Genomic DNA, 16,558 nt, shown 5'->3' on the forward strand with positions numbered 1-16,558 from the left:
ATGGATGAAGCAGATGCTCAAGAAGTACAACATCTTGCAAGACATCATGACACTATATTGTGATAATCTAAGTGCAATCAACATCTCCAAGAATCCCATTCATCATAGTAGGACCAAACACATTGATATCCGTCATCATTTCATCAGGGAACTTGTTGAAGAGAAAGTCATCTTGCTTGAACATGTGGATACTGAGGCACAACTGACAGACATTTTTACTAAGGCTTTAGATGCTATGAAACTTGAGAAATTAAGGAGTAAATTGGGGTGTGTTTGTCAATTGAGTTATAGCAGTTAATGACTTGTCTGAGTGGTAACGACTTTAATCCACTCTATTTAATCTTGACAAACCGTGCTGAGGAACCACTCACATTTTTCTTGAAACTTCCACCAACCGCTCTTGCTCACGAAAGTCTGGTTCTTGAAATTTCTCTCAATCTTCAATCTGAATTCCGTAGTTCTTATATTTCTCTTCAATACCTGATCATCATGTCTCAGGAATCTAGAAAGAAAAGCATCTCTGGTCTTACTCCCGTGAAGAACGCACATGGTGTTAGGTTTCTTGGTTTGAAATCTTCGTCCTCAACTTCCACTAGGGTTACTCGTTCTTCCTCTGGAATTGCTGCTCCATCATCATCCCCAGGACAATCACCTACTCCCAAGAAGATGCGAACCAAGCAGGTGGTGACAAAGAAGAAGATGTTGCATGTCTCTCCAACACGGGAGAATTCTACAAACACTGTGCCCCATTCTGAAGGTGTGGCTGACATTCTTGATCCAGACATTGTGCATGCTGCTGATTTGCTCGATCTTGCAAGTACAAGGGTTTTTGAGCAAGATGTTGAACCAACTGTGGAGAAATCCACTTCTTTGTCTGAAGATTCTGAAGATGTACAAGATGATGCTCCTATTGAGAAGGAGTCAGTGGACAAGCCTGTTTCTGCCAAAACGATTCCAGAAACATCTTCCAGGAAAGGGAAAGAATAGGTAATCATTGATTCTGATGGTGATACTTTTGATAATGTTGATGTGATTGTGAAAAGTATAGCAAGCAGGTTAAGGAAGAAGAAGCAAGAAAAGCAGGTCAAGTCGTATCAAAGGACTCCTGAGGCTGCTAAGGGTTCCAAAATTGCTGGATCTGCACAACAAAAGAAAGGAAAACCAACTAGCAAAGGAAAATGGTCAAATGGTTCCAGTAAGAAGAGGAAACATGTCTCTGACAGTGAATCTGAACAAGATGCTGAACCAAATGTGCCAGACATCTCTACTACTGCAAGGAAGAGTGTTAAGGGAAAACGAATTCCTCTGAATGTTGCTTATGTCCCCTTGGACAATGTCTCTTTCCACTATGCAGATAATGCTTAGAGATGGAAGTTTGTCTCTCATAGACGCATGGTTATAGAGAGAGAGAGAGAGAGAGAGAGAGAGAGAGAGAGCTGAGTGAGGAGGCCTTGGGATTTAAGGAGATCATTGATCTTCTAGGTAAAGTTGAGTTGATGAAGACTGTCAAAGGTATTGGCAGATGTTATGAGAAACTTGTGAGGGAGTTTATTGTAAACATCCCCTTTGACTGTGATGATGAAGGTTCTACAGAGTTTCACAAGGTGTTTGTAAGGGGAAAGTGTGTGCATTTTTCTCCAGCTGTGATAAATGAATATCTGGGAAGGTCTACAGAAGCTTTTTTTTAGGGGGAGTCTGACCTCAATGAGATTGTTAGTGTTATCTCTGGCAAGCAAGTGATGTAGTGGCCCAAAAATGGCATGCTGCCTTCTGGGAAGTTAACTGCCAAATATGTTGTTTTGAGCAAGATTGGTGCTGCAAATTGGCTGGCAACAAATCATACTTCTGGAATTACTCCACCTCTGGCCAAGTTAATCTTCTGGATAGGTAAAGGAGCCAAGATGGATTTTGGCCATCATGTGTTTGAGTAGACTTTCAAACATGTTGGTTCCTATGCTGTAAAATTGCCAATCATGTTCCATGTCTCATTACTGAATTGATTCTTCAGCAACATCTGGGTATCTTGAAGGAAAATGAGGCTCCAAGTAAGAAAGGCTTGCCTCTGAACTTTGACTATCGTCTGTTTGCTGGGACACATGTCTCATACATTGTGATGTCTGCTCCCAAGGATGGTCCTGGTGCAAAGGAGTTGCTGGTTCTGGCAAGGAAGACATTTTGGCTGAACTAAAGGAAATCTCCAAGACTCTTCAAGCTAGCAAGGTTAGAAAGCATAATGTTGATCAGCTCATCAAAAAGCTAACTGCAGGAGCTGATGGTGAGGTAAGTGAACATGCTGAAGATGAGGATGCAGACTTGGATGATGAGGATGAGGAAGAGGACAATTCAAATGACAACAATGTGGAAGAGGAAGGAGGAGCCACTACTGCTGATGAACTTCTGAAAGCACTTCTGAGTAGGCTGTGTTTTTATCCTAGTTTCTTTTTATTTTGGATGTATTTTGTCAGCCACTGGGTTGTTCAGTTTGACTCCTGGGTTGTAATAATTTTGTGCTACTAGCTCTTACACACTCTGCCTAGTTGTTCTGGCATGCTACTATGGAAATTGGTTGTTTTCTACTGTCTTTTGCCAAATTCTGCTAATAAGGGGGAGTAGTATGTGATATCTGATTTTGTGACTCTGTTGTGACTAATTTGAGTTGGTAGTTCCGATATGTCTGTGATCTGGTGTGTTTGGTAGCTGGTAGATTTCTGATGTGTTTTGTGAAGCTATACAATGGTGGCGCAAGTGTGTTGTTAGCTTCTATGTGTTACTGCTACGCATTGGCTTATGTAGAGCATGATTGTATGCAATTTGTGTGATTGGCATATGGCTGCTGAAAATAGCTATGATGCTGGAAGGTATTCTTTGTGCTGCCTGAGTGTTTACTCTGAATGTTATCCAAGCTGCTTTGCATGACTTAAGTTTTTTTTGGTAGCATGATGTTATTAGCTAAAATTTGACAAAGGGGGAGATTGTTGTTCCTTTGTCTTGGATTGTCTACATTTTAGCTAAGTGTTTCACTGGCAAGATGTGAGACACGATGTTGTAGCATCTTGGATGTAACATCTGTCCCTGTCGGCCTGCTGTGTGTGATTAAGTTGTTTATCTCAGAAGCGTTGGATTGATCAAGTGGTCAACATGCTAGGGTTTGTTATAAGGCTTCTGCGCGCTGTATAATGGATATGTCAAGTGTGATCAAATTGATTTGAGAAGGTTTGATCTAACGGTTGTTTGTGGAAGGTTTATCTGTTGTTCAAATCTTAATAAGAAGAGATTTGTTGCTGCTTTAAAAAGATAGACTTCATGTTTGTGTTATGGACTCTTTGTTGCTCAAGCCCATCGAAGACAATGCATGAGGAACTGCTATATGTGAAGACCAAGAATAAGCTGATAGGTCCGAGTTTTTAAGTAGAGGGAATATTATGGTTTTCTAGTGAGTTCATACTGTGTACTTTGGTGTAACTCTCTTAGCAGCTCTTACTGAATCTGGTTAGGCTAATTAAGAGTAGTTTGTGTGGTTTGTTTGATCGTGTGATCTGTCTTTACTCTGATTGTAAGGGATCAATCACTGTTGCAGTGGTTGTGTGAGAAAGTGAGAGGGGCTCTCATACTTAGGGGGAGGACTAAGTAATGAGACAATATAGTAATAGGGAAAGGGGCTATGAATAGGGGCTATTCATCTAAGACCTTGTGTACTTGATTATTTGATATAGTAGATTATCTTTCTCGGGTGAAAACCCTCCAGATGTAGGTGAATTTGCACCGAACTGGGTTAACAATCCTGTGTGTTCTTTTTGCAGTTATTTTACATTCTGCCAAATTTGTTTTCTGATTGTAATATGTTATACAAGATGTCCTAGACATCGTGTACAACATTTGTCCTTACGTGTTCCAGAATTTCAGTGGTAGAGAAGACGTTGATGGTGGAGACGGTGGGGTGGGCGGCAAAGTTAGGTTCTTGAAGTTGAAGGTTGAAGGTTGAAGGTTTCGATGGTGGCTGGCGGTGGTGCGGTGGAGATAGGAGCATAAGAAGTTGAAGGTTGAAGGTTTCTGGAAGTATGAAGAAGAGGATTGAGGAAAATGGAAAGTTAAGGGAAAATTAAAATTAAAAGAAGAAGTGCACGTGGAAATTGTGATTGTGTAAAAAATGAGCCACATAAGCATAAAACACGGGTAAATTTTTTTCCAGGGATTCGAAATCGGAAAAAAAAATCCAGGGACTTATTTTCGTACACCACACAACTTCAGAGACCTTCAGAGTATATGAAAAAAAAAAAAAAAATTACTATGATTTAGTAACAGTTTTTTATGGTCTCATGTTTCGGCGTTTCTATTCCCTTTGGTGATAGTTTCTTGTACTATACGATAACACTATAACAAAATACAACAATTATCACGTAATAGTTGTTCCATATTATTATATACGAAACACTTATTTAGTATTGTAAAATAACATGTTGGCTAAAATCAGTCTTTTATGGCAACAGTCACGAACGGATTCCTAATGCATTTTAGGAAACAATTTTTCGTACGTGTTGCTTAACTAGTGTCATATGGTCTTACGCTGGACCCTACACGCTGAGGGCCTATGTTTGAGATGGGTTATCCAAATATGTCATCATTTTTTGTTTACATCTCTGGTTTTCGAAACATATAATAGCCTTTTGTTGCTGAATTCGTGGAAATCACTGGACATCATGCTCCTACGTACTTGCAGATGATTGTGGAGGATTGTCAGAAACTTAGTCGCATTTTAATTTTGACTTTTGACTTCGTAGTTTGAATCATTTGAAGCAGTATGCTAATACAGCGACTGACTATTTGTCAAAATTAACTTTACGTAACCCAATTAACTTTACGTAACCCTGCCTATATATGGGTTGAAGAGGGCCCTTTTAGTGTATTGTCTATTGTAACAAACGGGCTTTCTGAATAATGAAGTTTACTTTACCATAAAAAAAACTTAAAGTTACTTGAATCATGATTATTTATCATACATGTTTAATATTTGTCACTGTATTATACTCCCTCCGTTCCTGTTTATCAGGAAGAAAAAGTTCACACAAATTAAGAAAAACAATTAATTGTGTTGATTTTCATAAAAACATTATTTGTTTTCCTATATCACCATTTAGAATGTATTTTATCTTTCTTAATTTATTGTTTCTATAAGGGTATTTCTTGGAAAAACATCAATTAATACTCTCTTAAAACTCTAAGTGGACAGATATATAGAAACAAAAAAATTTCTTCAAAGTGGATAATTAATAAGGAACAGTCATTTAACATTATTCTAATAGTATTAAAAGTATATACGTAATTATTCTTGATGGGCAATTCTTTACACACACTTCTTTTATTCATAAATGTTTTTGAATTAAAAAAAAGGGACTGAGTTACAGTAGAATCGATTAAAAGAAGAAGAGGACCTTCAATTAAACTAAGTGCAACAAATTCGCTGTAGATTAGGTTCTTCCCTTGTGTTTTAGTTGCTTACAAAGAGTCACCATTTCTATTTATGAAGAGCTTTGGTATACACACAAATATTTATCATGTGCTCTTGTATAAGTGTATAACACACATTATGTTTCTTATAATTTTGTTTGCTGGTCTTAAATTACCACTGTTCTTTTAGAGTATGACATCTCAAATCACTATTATCTCACACTTTCTAAGAGCGGTGAACTGTCATTGACGCATCACTTTTGGGATTGGAAGCATCACTTTCTAAGAACGGTGCTTATTAAAAAAAAAAAAAACAAACTTTCTAAGAACGGTGAGAGAGCTTTTCTTTTATGGCAATAAAAGAGTTGCTGAGAATGAGCTTTATCAATCACCAATATCATTTACTTTCTTTTCTTTACTGTGTCTTTTTATTTATTGTGTCAGGGCGTTGGCAAATAATTAAATTTACTACCCCTTCATAACAATAAAGTCGATCTTCTTCAGAAAATTGTACTATTATTAAAAAACATGTAATTTTTTAAAGAGAAATATATTTATGTAAATAGATAATAATGAGAAACAACCCCTTTCTACATGATGAGTACAGTTACTGAACCAACAAAAGCCAACAAAATCTCAGACACTACGGCAAAAACCCTCTAAAAACCCCACAAGCAACGCCAAACCAAACACAGCTAAGAGATGTTTCTATAAAAGCCGAAAACAACAGTAGGCTCGATCAAACAGACTCCTACCAGTCGCACGACACCTGCAAGATAGAGAAACAATCCAAAACGTGCAAAACACAAAACTCAACCACAATACCAAACAACCGCCATAGAGCTGAGATCCGAAGTCTAAAGAACTTGAAACAAAAAAAGAAAACTAAGAAAAACACTACAACCAGACGAGCAAAGCTCTGACAGAAACTCCATCACAACCTTCAAATCGCCTCAAGACTCGAGCAGTAGCCGCCACAGACAACCAACAACCAAAACCTGCAAGAAAATTAAGTAGGTTAATATATTGGTTTTGAAAAAATTATACTTCCTCAGTTCCTATTTATCTGTCTAGGAAGAGAAGGTTCACACAAATTAAGGAAAGCAATTAATTATGTTGATTTTCATAAAACTATTATTTGTTTTCCTATATCACCCTTTAGAATGTATTTTATCTTTCTTCATTTATTGTTTCTGTAAGGGCATTTCTTGGAAAAACATCAATTAATGCTCTCTTGAAACTCTAAGTGGAGAGATATATAAGAACAAATTTTTTTCTTCAAACTGGACAGTTAATAAGGAACGGAGGGAGTATTAATTAATGTATTGAGTGGTGTGGAAAAAAAATTATTATTAGTGGTAATTAAAATTTTAAAATTATAGAGTAAAATACACTCACCACCCTCAAGGTTTGTTAGACTTACACTCCACCTCATTCTTATCTAAAATATACACCACACCCCATTTTATATAGAGGCAAATTTAGTGACAAAAAATATTCTCCATTAATAATTAGTTATTATCTAAATTGTTAATCAATAATTTCAAAAAATATTTTCAATATAATCCCATAAATTTAAAAATGAAAACATCACAGTCCTCCTCATTCTCTCAATCACGTTCTTCCTCCGTAAATTCAAAATGCAAATTCTGCAATAGCACACCTGACCGGTTTACAAACCATATCTCGAACATAGTGAAACATGCTTGTGTTTTCATATTTGGTAATAATTCAATTTTAATTAAAATAATCTCTTTATACCTCCAACTTTCAAAACCGGATTGTAGACCCAAAAAGCAACACAAATGGGTGAAGAAAATAGAGAAGCAAAATTAAGAAATATAAAGTGGATCAGAGGTTATTAGAACCCAACGATGCGGTGGAGCACCGTTTTTAACAAAGTCCAACAACATCTTAAACTAACAGAGCGTTCGCTCACAACTTAAAGAGGTGAAGTTCACAAGAAGTAGTTGAACAAGTGGCTTTGGGGATGTGCGATTCACGTTCTAGGGTTCAGGTCGCAACAAAACTTTGAGGAATGGTGGTGCCATGGGGTTTCACATTCTGGGACGGTGGCCGTCGTGTTAAAGGAGCAAAGGCTTGGTGGTCGGTGACCATTTGTGGTGAGAAATATGATTTGTAGATAGATGAGACGTAGACTTAACAGACAGTGTGGATGATTTTTTTAAAATTTAATTCAGCAAAATTATTTTCATAAATTAATGTGTGATAGTGTATATGCATTAAATTTATTTAAATTTTAACTAATTTGTAATTATTTTTTATTAGTGACAAATTTTTTTTCGTCACTAAATCTTGCCTTTATAAAAAATTGGGTGGAGTGTAGATTTAAAAAAAAAATGGTGTGGAGTGTCATTCTTGCAAACCTTGAGGGGGTGAGTGTATTTTACTCAAAATTATAATAAATACAAGAGGTATATATATATATGGATAAAGATAATACATATTTCTAAAAATCTACCAATGAATTTTATACAAAAGGATATATACCAAATATGTCTCTAAATGGTCTTATAATTAGAACTAAGTGAGTAATATATTAAAATCTGAATATTTTTTTAAAATATTATGTAATCATAATTTTTTATTTTTAATAAGATTCAATAATTAACATATAATTTTATTTTATTATTTAATTTTTTGAATTTATTTATAAAATTTAAATCAAAATAAATATAACTAATAATAAATTACTAAACAATTAATATTATTATTATTATTAATAAATACTTTAAGTCAATTTTACTTATAGATACAGTTAATAATAATACGTAATAAAAAATTAAAATATTTAATACTTAATTTTTTATTTATGGATCGTCCAGGGACTGTTGGAGTCACATGGGCACCCACGCTAGGAGCAAGGGAGTAGACTTCAGGGTATAGAGTATAGTAATTTTAAGGGACCGTATAGGGCAGTCAACATTATGTAAGGGGGCTAGGCCGAGAGTTCTTAGGCCCAGCTAGCTCAATCAGCCTAGAAACCAGGGTCTATAGTTTTCTTGTACAACCCATATAAAAGGGAACTTGCACATCAATGTAAAAGATTTTTGACTTTTATCTTTTTTTTATAGGTAAATGTTAGTTGTTAGTAATGTTAGTAAATTAGTCTTCCTCAGGGTTCGAACCATGGACGCTTCACCCTTCATCCCACCCAACCCTTATGTCATTAGCTCTTACCTCTTGAGCTATCCTTTGGGGACCTTTTGACTTTTATCTAAAAGCGTTATTACATCATCTGCTAGGGTTTGAGGCCTATACCCATTCCGAGTGTTCATCCAGAACATTTTGACGCCGTTTCATTCTGGAATAATTTACATGTAATTAAAATTTTAATATTAATAATTAATATAATCAACACTACATATAAAGAGAAATTAGTAACTAATTAATATTGTTACAAATTTCGTAATTTAAGTAAAAATAAAAATTAATATAATTAATAGTTTAGATAGAAATTAATAACTAGTTAATATTTTAATTAATGTATAGTTTTTTTTTAAACGATATATATATATATATTAATATAAGAAATGTTGAGAAGCAACCTCTCTCAACATTCAACAATATGATTATAGAACGTTAAAAAAAACAACATGATTATAGTAACCTGGTCAACCATAGTTCAAGTCAATTAAAAAAAATTAACTTTACTTACATATTAGCATAATTTAAATTAATTTTACTAATACATAAATTTTAATATTTAATTAATTATTTAAATATATTTAAATTTATAATGAATAATAATTTTAATATTGTTATTAATCATAGTCAAAAATTTTCTTATAATCATATATATATATATATATATATTATCATTTCCTATGCTCAACGGTAATTCAAACTATAGCAGGCGCATTTTAGTGCTTTCACTGAACTGCGCCTCCGACGTGCTATCGTGCGCCTCCGTTGACATTGTCTCTTCCCCCTTTCTCTCATGAAGAAAAACCCATCGCTGAAGAAGAGGAGGACCAGTGAGCCGCAGCAGAGTCCTCCAATGGCGGATCCTCCGCGGCGGAAGCCCCGCGCTCTGGTCACAGTTCCCAACCTTCTTTCGTTCTGTCTTGTCGCCTCCGTCGTCGTCCTCTTGCTCGTTTCGTCCAACTCGTGGTTCGTTTTCGTTCATGGGGTTTCATATGAGACGATCACTGTTGTCAATGAGTTCCCTCATGATCCTGAAGCCTTCACTCAGGTCAATTTTAGTTTTCAATTTTATGCCAAGCAGATAAGAGTTTGTGAAATTGTTGTTAAAACCTGCACTGCATTGTTTCATTGATGAAATGCTTTTATGTTGATTAAGGTTTTGATTACTTTGTCACTCATGAAAGGGAAAATTGACTTGTCTATCTGGTTGTTTGATTTCAGGGCCTTCTTTATACTGGAAATGACACCTTGTTTGAGTCAACTGGACTTTATGGGCAGGTGATGTTCCTCATTTTCTTTTCCTTGGTTGCAAATTTTTAATGATTTTTAGTATGGGGTGGAAAATTTTGAGTATTCTTGAGTTCTAGATCAGTCAGGAAACATAATTTGCATCAACTTATTCAGACAATGATTATAAGGTAGTTGAGGCTTAGTCTTGTTTCACAGTTTATTCTGACCTGGTAGGAGTCTTGTGCATTTGGTTGCCTTTTAGAAATCATGAGATTTAGCTGGAAATGGATAATTTTGTTATTTGGTAAAATTGAACACTTGATCCTCCCAAATCCTCCCGAGCTAGAGTTTCTTTCACTATTTTTTTTTTGTTCAATTTTTCTTGTAATCCTGATAAATGAATTGGACTCTTGTCTCTGAGTTTTTTCTCTTGTAAATCTTAATTTTATTTCCATACAAATTCTCTTAATAGAGGCAGACAGATTTCTTTTAGATCAACCTATTTGGAAATCCTAAGCTCCTCTATTGTCAAATCTTTTGTCCCGACCGCTGTTCTTAATAGGATAGCAGGCGCAAACCTCTGACTTCTTTGTCTCTCAGTCTCAGTGCATGTTTAATGTGCTATTCCAGTTCAGAAACTGCAGCTTATCTCTTTTTGCACTGTTCTGGTGTCAGTTTTCCTTGGAATGAGCTGTCTGAGTTATTTGGTGTGTATTTTTCTGCCCTTTGAATTTGTATCAGTTTCTCCTTATTAAGTTCACAGGGTTTGGCTCTTGAAAAGAAGCTAAGATCTTGCGGCGGTGCTATGTCATTGCTGTTTTCTGTTTTTTGGGGCTAGAAAGAAGTGCTGGACTATTCAAGGGCTCTCTTTTAAGCCTGAACTTTACTTCGGATTGGTTTACTTTTTTAGCTTTCCTTTGCGATGTCCGCTCACGGTTTCTTTAGCGGTGCTTCTTTCTCGGAAATGCAGATAGATTGGCATGCTTTTTTACTTTGTTAGATGACTCAGTCTCTTTGGTTCTAGTCGTTTTGGCCGTCTTCTTGTAAGGATATATTTTTATCTTTCTTTGTATTCTTCTTTCTTAATAATTTTTTTTTTCTAAATAGAAAAAAGGAACTATTTCTTCTGTGATCATGATAATATTTTCAGTGCTTAATTGCCGCTACAATTGTACTTGTTGACCTTTCTTTCCTCATAATTCAGGAAGGTCAATTCTTGTTAATGGACAAAAACCTAATTAATTTGAAAAAGCTTTCTCCTGCCGGATTATGTTTTCTTGAATGCATTAGCTCCTTGTGGTTTGCAGCTTTCAAGCTGAATTAGTAACTTGCCTCACCTTTATCTTTGATTCGTTTTAATGATTAATGTTATTCACTCCGAGAGTTTGCATTGATGATGATTATTAGTGAGCTAAATAAGAACATATCCATTATACAGTACTGATGTTATCTGTTACACAAGACCAGAATGTTTTGAAGCCTTAATCGATTGTATAATTTATTGGGCTTATTTTCTATGGTCATTCTAATATTTCTTTTCCTTGGCATAGTTAATGTTTTTAATGTGTAATATTGCATTTAATCTTTTACTTGTTGTTTCAGTCTTCTGTCCGTAAAGTAGCTCTTCGTTCTGGGAAGGTACAAACACCTGATTCTTAAACTTTTCCTTTAACTTGTTTGAATGCTTAGTTGAGTTCATTTTGATTTCTATCATAAATTTATATGAAATTATGAATATTGACTGGTAGAAAGCGACCAAATTGTGTGGTTTGTTCAAAATTTGTGAACGTGGGTGTACGATTTTGATGCAAGCAGGTTGCAGGAAAAATTTCCCTTGTTTATAGCTTATAAAAAAGAAAGAAAAACACAATCTAGAAACTTGCTAATAGGTTTGGATATGCGTGATAATTATGTGGATAAGGTACATTACTAGAGGCTAGAGCGATTCAATAAAGGAAAATAACCATATGCGAGATTGGGAGTAGATGAGGACAGACTGTGAATCACAGGTTTAAAAACAGCAGTATTCCTGTGACATAACAAACAAAATATTGGCATTTTAAAAATAATAATTGTGTTTATGTTCATTTTTCTTCTATTGTTCTCACTGACAGTTCCATTTTTTAACACTACTGGATATACACCAAGGAGACAAAATTGATAAATCATGTACCTAAGAGGTTTAGACTTATTTAGGCTATGCCACTACCGTCCAGTAGAGTATCTGCAATGAGAATTTTGGTTTGTTTATTAGGGTGCTGATTTATATACACTAAAGTTTTTCATTTTAACATGGCTTGCTTATTATCTCTGACCTATAGGACACTGGAAGTTATTGTAAATTTTATACAAGTATACAACTATTATTTGTACTCTGCAGGTTGAAGAACTTCATAAGATGGATGATTCACTATTTGGGGAAGGTTTAACTCTCATCAATAATAGGTGTGCAAGACAAACTATGTTGCTTTTTTGTTTTGTAGATTAATAAACAAAAAATAAAAGGTTCTACTGTCAATGTATAGGGAGATGGAAAAGAGTGGGAAAATGTCGATACATTTTAAGAGTTATTTCTGGGTTAATATGATAGTTTGTTGTTGTTTCTTTAGAAATACAGGACTTTGTCTTTAATTTTTAGACATTTTCATTTTCTTCATCCTAATTATCTTCTACTAAATCAATGAAAAACACAAAAATGTACAGTACAGTTTCTTTAGACCACTTGGAAACTTGAATTTTTTTGAGCCATGCACAAAATTGTGTTGAAATTAATGGCGCTAAAGAACACTGTTTCTTGATTGCTTGCTGCTAAATGTAAAAAAGCTGATGGCACCCCCGTTAGAACGGTATATTGTTTGGCATAATGTTAAGTTAATAATTGACTATTTTCTCATTTAATTTTCGTTTGGCTTTCAAATTAATCAGTAGTACTTCTAAAACACCATGTATTTGCTAATTTTTATTGCTCGACATATAAACTGTTTACACCGTTGCAATTTTGTTCACTTGCTTATGGATGTAGTAGGGGATGTGTACTTTTGTTCTATCCAGATAAAATGTTGTATTGGCTTTCACAATTTATATTGAGTCAACAATGACGTCAAGTTCTTTTTACTTTACCTTGTTGTTTGGTTTTAATCTAATTCTAATACATTATCTATTGCAATTTTTGTAGGCTCCTCCAAGTAACTTGGCTGCAGAAAACGGGTTTCATATATGACCACAAAAATTTAAGCCAGGTTTGTTGCTTTACCTTCCCACTCATGTAATCTTTTTGTCTTTATCATGGTTTGAGTAGCTCCTACTGTTTTGATTCAATGTGTATGAGGAAAGTGCTGCATAGCCAAATTAGGGTTGATTTCGAATCTGTCTTCACTATTCTGACTCTGCATAATCATATAATTGTATTCTTAAAGTTTATAAGTTGATTCCATATAATCTACATGAGTCTCATTTCATTTTTAATTTAGTGTATAATTGCATTTTTAGTTGTTAGGACTATATGCGGTATTAGTCTCTCTAGTTTTTTATTCAAGCGAATCCGTTCCTTTGTTCTTAAGTTAAGCAAATCTAGCCATGCCCATGCCACCAATTTGCTTCTACCTATAATCTCAGCTCTCATTCCCTATCCAAATATTTAAAGGGTTTAATGATGAATTGGGGAGGTGAAATGATGTTAAAGTTTTATAAATAAGAGGTTTAGTGAAAATTTGAAAAATTTAAAGAATTTTGTATGATGTGAGATTAGAGTTTTAGAAGGGGTGGACTGTGGAAGTTCGGAATTTTTTATTTTATATATTTTTTTGTGAAATTTAATGTTTTGGGCGGTGAATTTAGAGTGAAAGAAAGTTTGAAATGATTATGATTTGATCGATTCAATTTGTGAGGATTTTAATTAGAATTGAGAAATTGAGAGATTTTAGTAGAAGGAAAGTGATTTATATTGTAACTACTAAAAAATTGAGGGATTACATTCACAAAACAAGAGACTGAAAGTGCTATTAAATCTTAATTTTGTTATTATGTTAAACTAATTTGTTTCTCTAGCAGCTTCACTTTGAATTTTTTTAACATTGGAGCTAGATTGAAAGTTTGTTTGGATGTAATATAAGCAATTGAAGATGATTATATCTGGTTGAAAATTATGTGGGGTAGAAAATGTATTAAGTTATTACTTGGAATGTTGGTTCCATTAAAAAGAATTGAATATTCATAAAAGCCAGTTGGGTGTAATTTCAACAGTGTGTTTGAAATAGGGTTGTTAACGGCGGATAGCGTAGCGTAGCGGCAAGCTCAAAAAACGCTATTTCGAGCGCTATTGCGGCGCTATAGTGGCAAATAGTGGACAATAGCAGTGAATAGTGGAGTAGCGGTGAACCCCCAGGGCGCTACGCTATAGCCTTTAGAAACTTGGTAGTTGGTACCCATGGTGTGTGCATGTTTACAGATATTAATCTTATTATTGTTCTTCTGATATTTTTTCTTAGATTATCTTCACTTTTGGGATGAATGGCCCAAAATTCCTTTCAATATATCTAACCAGATCTCAACAGCTTACTTTTACAATTTATGTAGCTAGGAACATTTCATCATGACATGAAAGATGGTTGGGGTCTCGCAAGTGATGGAAAAGTCTTGTTTGGAAGTGATGGCAGTTCAACATTATACCAACTTAATCCTCAAACATTTAAAGGTCTGTGTCTCTAAGGAAGTTTTATTCTTTTCCTTTTACCATTTATATGCAAACCCCCTTTCTCAAACCGTTTTTGTCTTCGTCTTTCAAAGTTGACAATACTTTGTTGGTTTATCTGTCACCAAACTTACGTTGCCCTTGTTAATGTAGCTGTCTCAAAACATGTTGTCTACTATAATGGTCATCAAGTATACAATCTCAATGAATTGGAATATATTCATGGAGAAGTTTGGGCAAATGTATATGGGGTATGTCCTTGTGTGATAAACTATGACTGTAGTAGGAGAAAATAGATCTCTTTCCCTAAAATTCTGCAAAATGAAAATAAATGTTTGTCATGTATGCATGATGCCTGTGGATTCTGTGTTGAGTTGGATTTGTTTGATGTTTCATTGTGTAGGCTGACTGCATTGTAAGAATCTCTCCCAAGGATGGTGCTGTTCTTGGATGGATTCTCCTCCAAAGTTTAAGGTATGGCTTCTTTCTTCTGTGTACACAAACTATTTGCTCAGTACATATTGGAAACTCGTTCGAAAACCACCGTGAAGCCAAAATCATGGTGGACTGAAGCAACTTCCCTTAACTTTTTCTTCTGTTCACCATAAATTTGGCTTCACCGTGATTTTCGAACGAGTTTTCAAACATGCATATATGTATATAAGGGAAGTAAATCTCCACTCTGGCTCCTGATAGATCTGTAACATCAAATTGGTCCTCAAAGATTTTCAGTCAGAGCATGACATCAATTTTGTCCTAGTAAACACTAACTTTTGGATTTTTTGATGCCAAAAATTATCACTGGAGGGCCAATTAGATTAATAATTTTCCAAGGACCAAAACAGGGGTTTACTCTTGAGTATCTTAGTTCATTTGTTGCGTTTTAGTTACATTGAGTCTATCTTATGCAGGAAGGAACAAATAGAAGCTGGATATATGGTAAGAACCTGAGGCTTCTGATATCTAAAGAAAAAAAAATTGTCCGATTATTCAGTGTATATACGCCACATTTTTATAGTGTAGCTATAATTTTTAATAGGATCAACAAGCTGCATGTCTTCGTTCATGTTTTCAGATCAAATATTCATTAGAGGTAGCCATTCCACATGGTTTTGCTTATGTGTTGAACTTTTATGTTTTAGGGTCTTGATGTTTTGAATGGGATAGCATGGGATCATGAGCAAGAGCGGATTTTTGGTAAGCTTCAATCTTTTAATTCATTAAGTTGTTAATTATAAATTTTTTATTTAAAATATCATTTCCATTTGTCCATCTGAGAATTATTTCTTTATTATTATTATTATTATTATTATTATTATGAAACATTACACATGATGAAACCTGACTGAAGAATCCAACTACTATCTGCATGTTAAGACTTCAGAATTCAGATACACGGTTAAGGTAAAATTACAGTGGACAGCCCAAAAAGTTAAGGGGAGTTGAAATGAATTGTACACCGTGTATCCAAACATGCGCAATATATTTTACTTTAAAATGTTTAAGGGGCTTGCATAAGAAATCACAGTAATATAAATTAGCGAGGAATACTACACTGTCATTTTTCTTGCATTTTCCCCTTTCTATTTCCAGCTAAAGTAAGTTTATGTAACTTGTGCCTTGCTTGCAGTGACCGGAAAACTGTGGCCAAAGCTGTATGAAATCAAGGTTTTACCAATCAAGACACCGATTGAAGAAGGAATTATAGAGCAGCTTTGCTTGCGCAAACCTTTCAAATTTCTATGAGATTAAGTGTTTCTGCGTTAGGCTTTAAAATCTACTAGTTTTGTACCTGTGCACCGCACAGAACAATATGTATGGTAACTTTATAAAAATAGTGTAGTTATATTAAAAATTAAATATGAGAAATATCACAAAAATAGAGCGAACGAGTGTATAACATTGTTGCGTTATGAGGCGTCATCCAGGGCTTTTCAGTTTTCATACACCGATGTAGTTTCATACACCACATTAAATTAATGAAGATGATCATCAAGAGATAGATATTGCATCTTTACTTAAACT

At 34.6% G+C, this 16,558-nt stretch overlaps 1 protein-coding gene across 2 annotated transcripts; it reads left to right on the top strand.

Moving 5' to 3' along the window:
• The first annotated feature begins 9,299 nt into the window (after positions 1 to 9,299).
• LOC130738107 (glutaminyl-peptide cyclotransferase) lies at positions 9,300 to 16,535 on the top strand. 2 transcript variants are annotated; one of them, XM_057590011.1, is made up of 11 exons: positions 9,300 to 9,661; positions 9,835 to 9,891; positions 11,446 to 11,481; positions 12,224 to 12,288; positions 13,019 to 13,082; positions 14,419 to 14,536; positions 14,687 to 14,784; positions 14,937 to 15,007; positions 15,445 to 15,472; positions 15,676 to 15,730; positions 16,164 to 16,535. In XM_057590011.1, the coding sequence occupies exons 1-11, from the start codon at positions 9,407 to 9,409 to the stop codon at positions 16,277 to 16,279; spliced, it is 963 nt and encodes a 320-aa protein (XP_057445994.1). In that variant the 5' UTR covers positions 9,300 to 9,406; the 3' UTR covers positions 16,280 to 16,535. The 2 variants fall into 2 exon arrangements, with proteins under 2 accessions (XP_057445994.1, XP_057445995.1); XM_057590012.1 differs by lacking the exon at positions 15,445 to 15,472.
• Positions 16,536 to 16,558: the final 23 nt, after the last annotated feature.

This window comes from Lotus japonicus, chromosome 2 (assembly GCF_012489685.1).
Source record: "Lotus japonicus ecotype B-129 chromosome 2, LjGifu_v1.2".
Lineage (NCBI taxonomy): Eukaryota > Viridiplantae > Streptophyta > Magnoliopsida > Fabales > Fabaceae > Lotus > Lotus japonicus.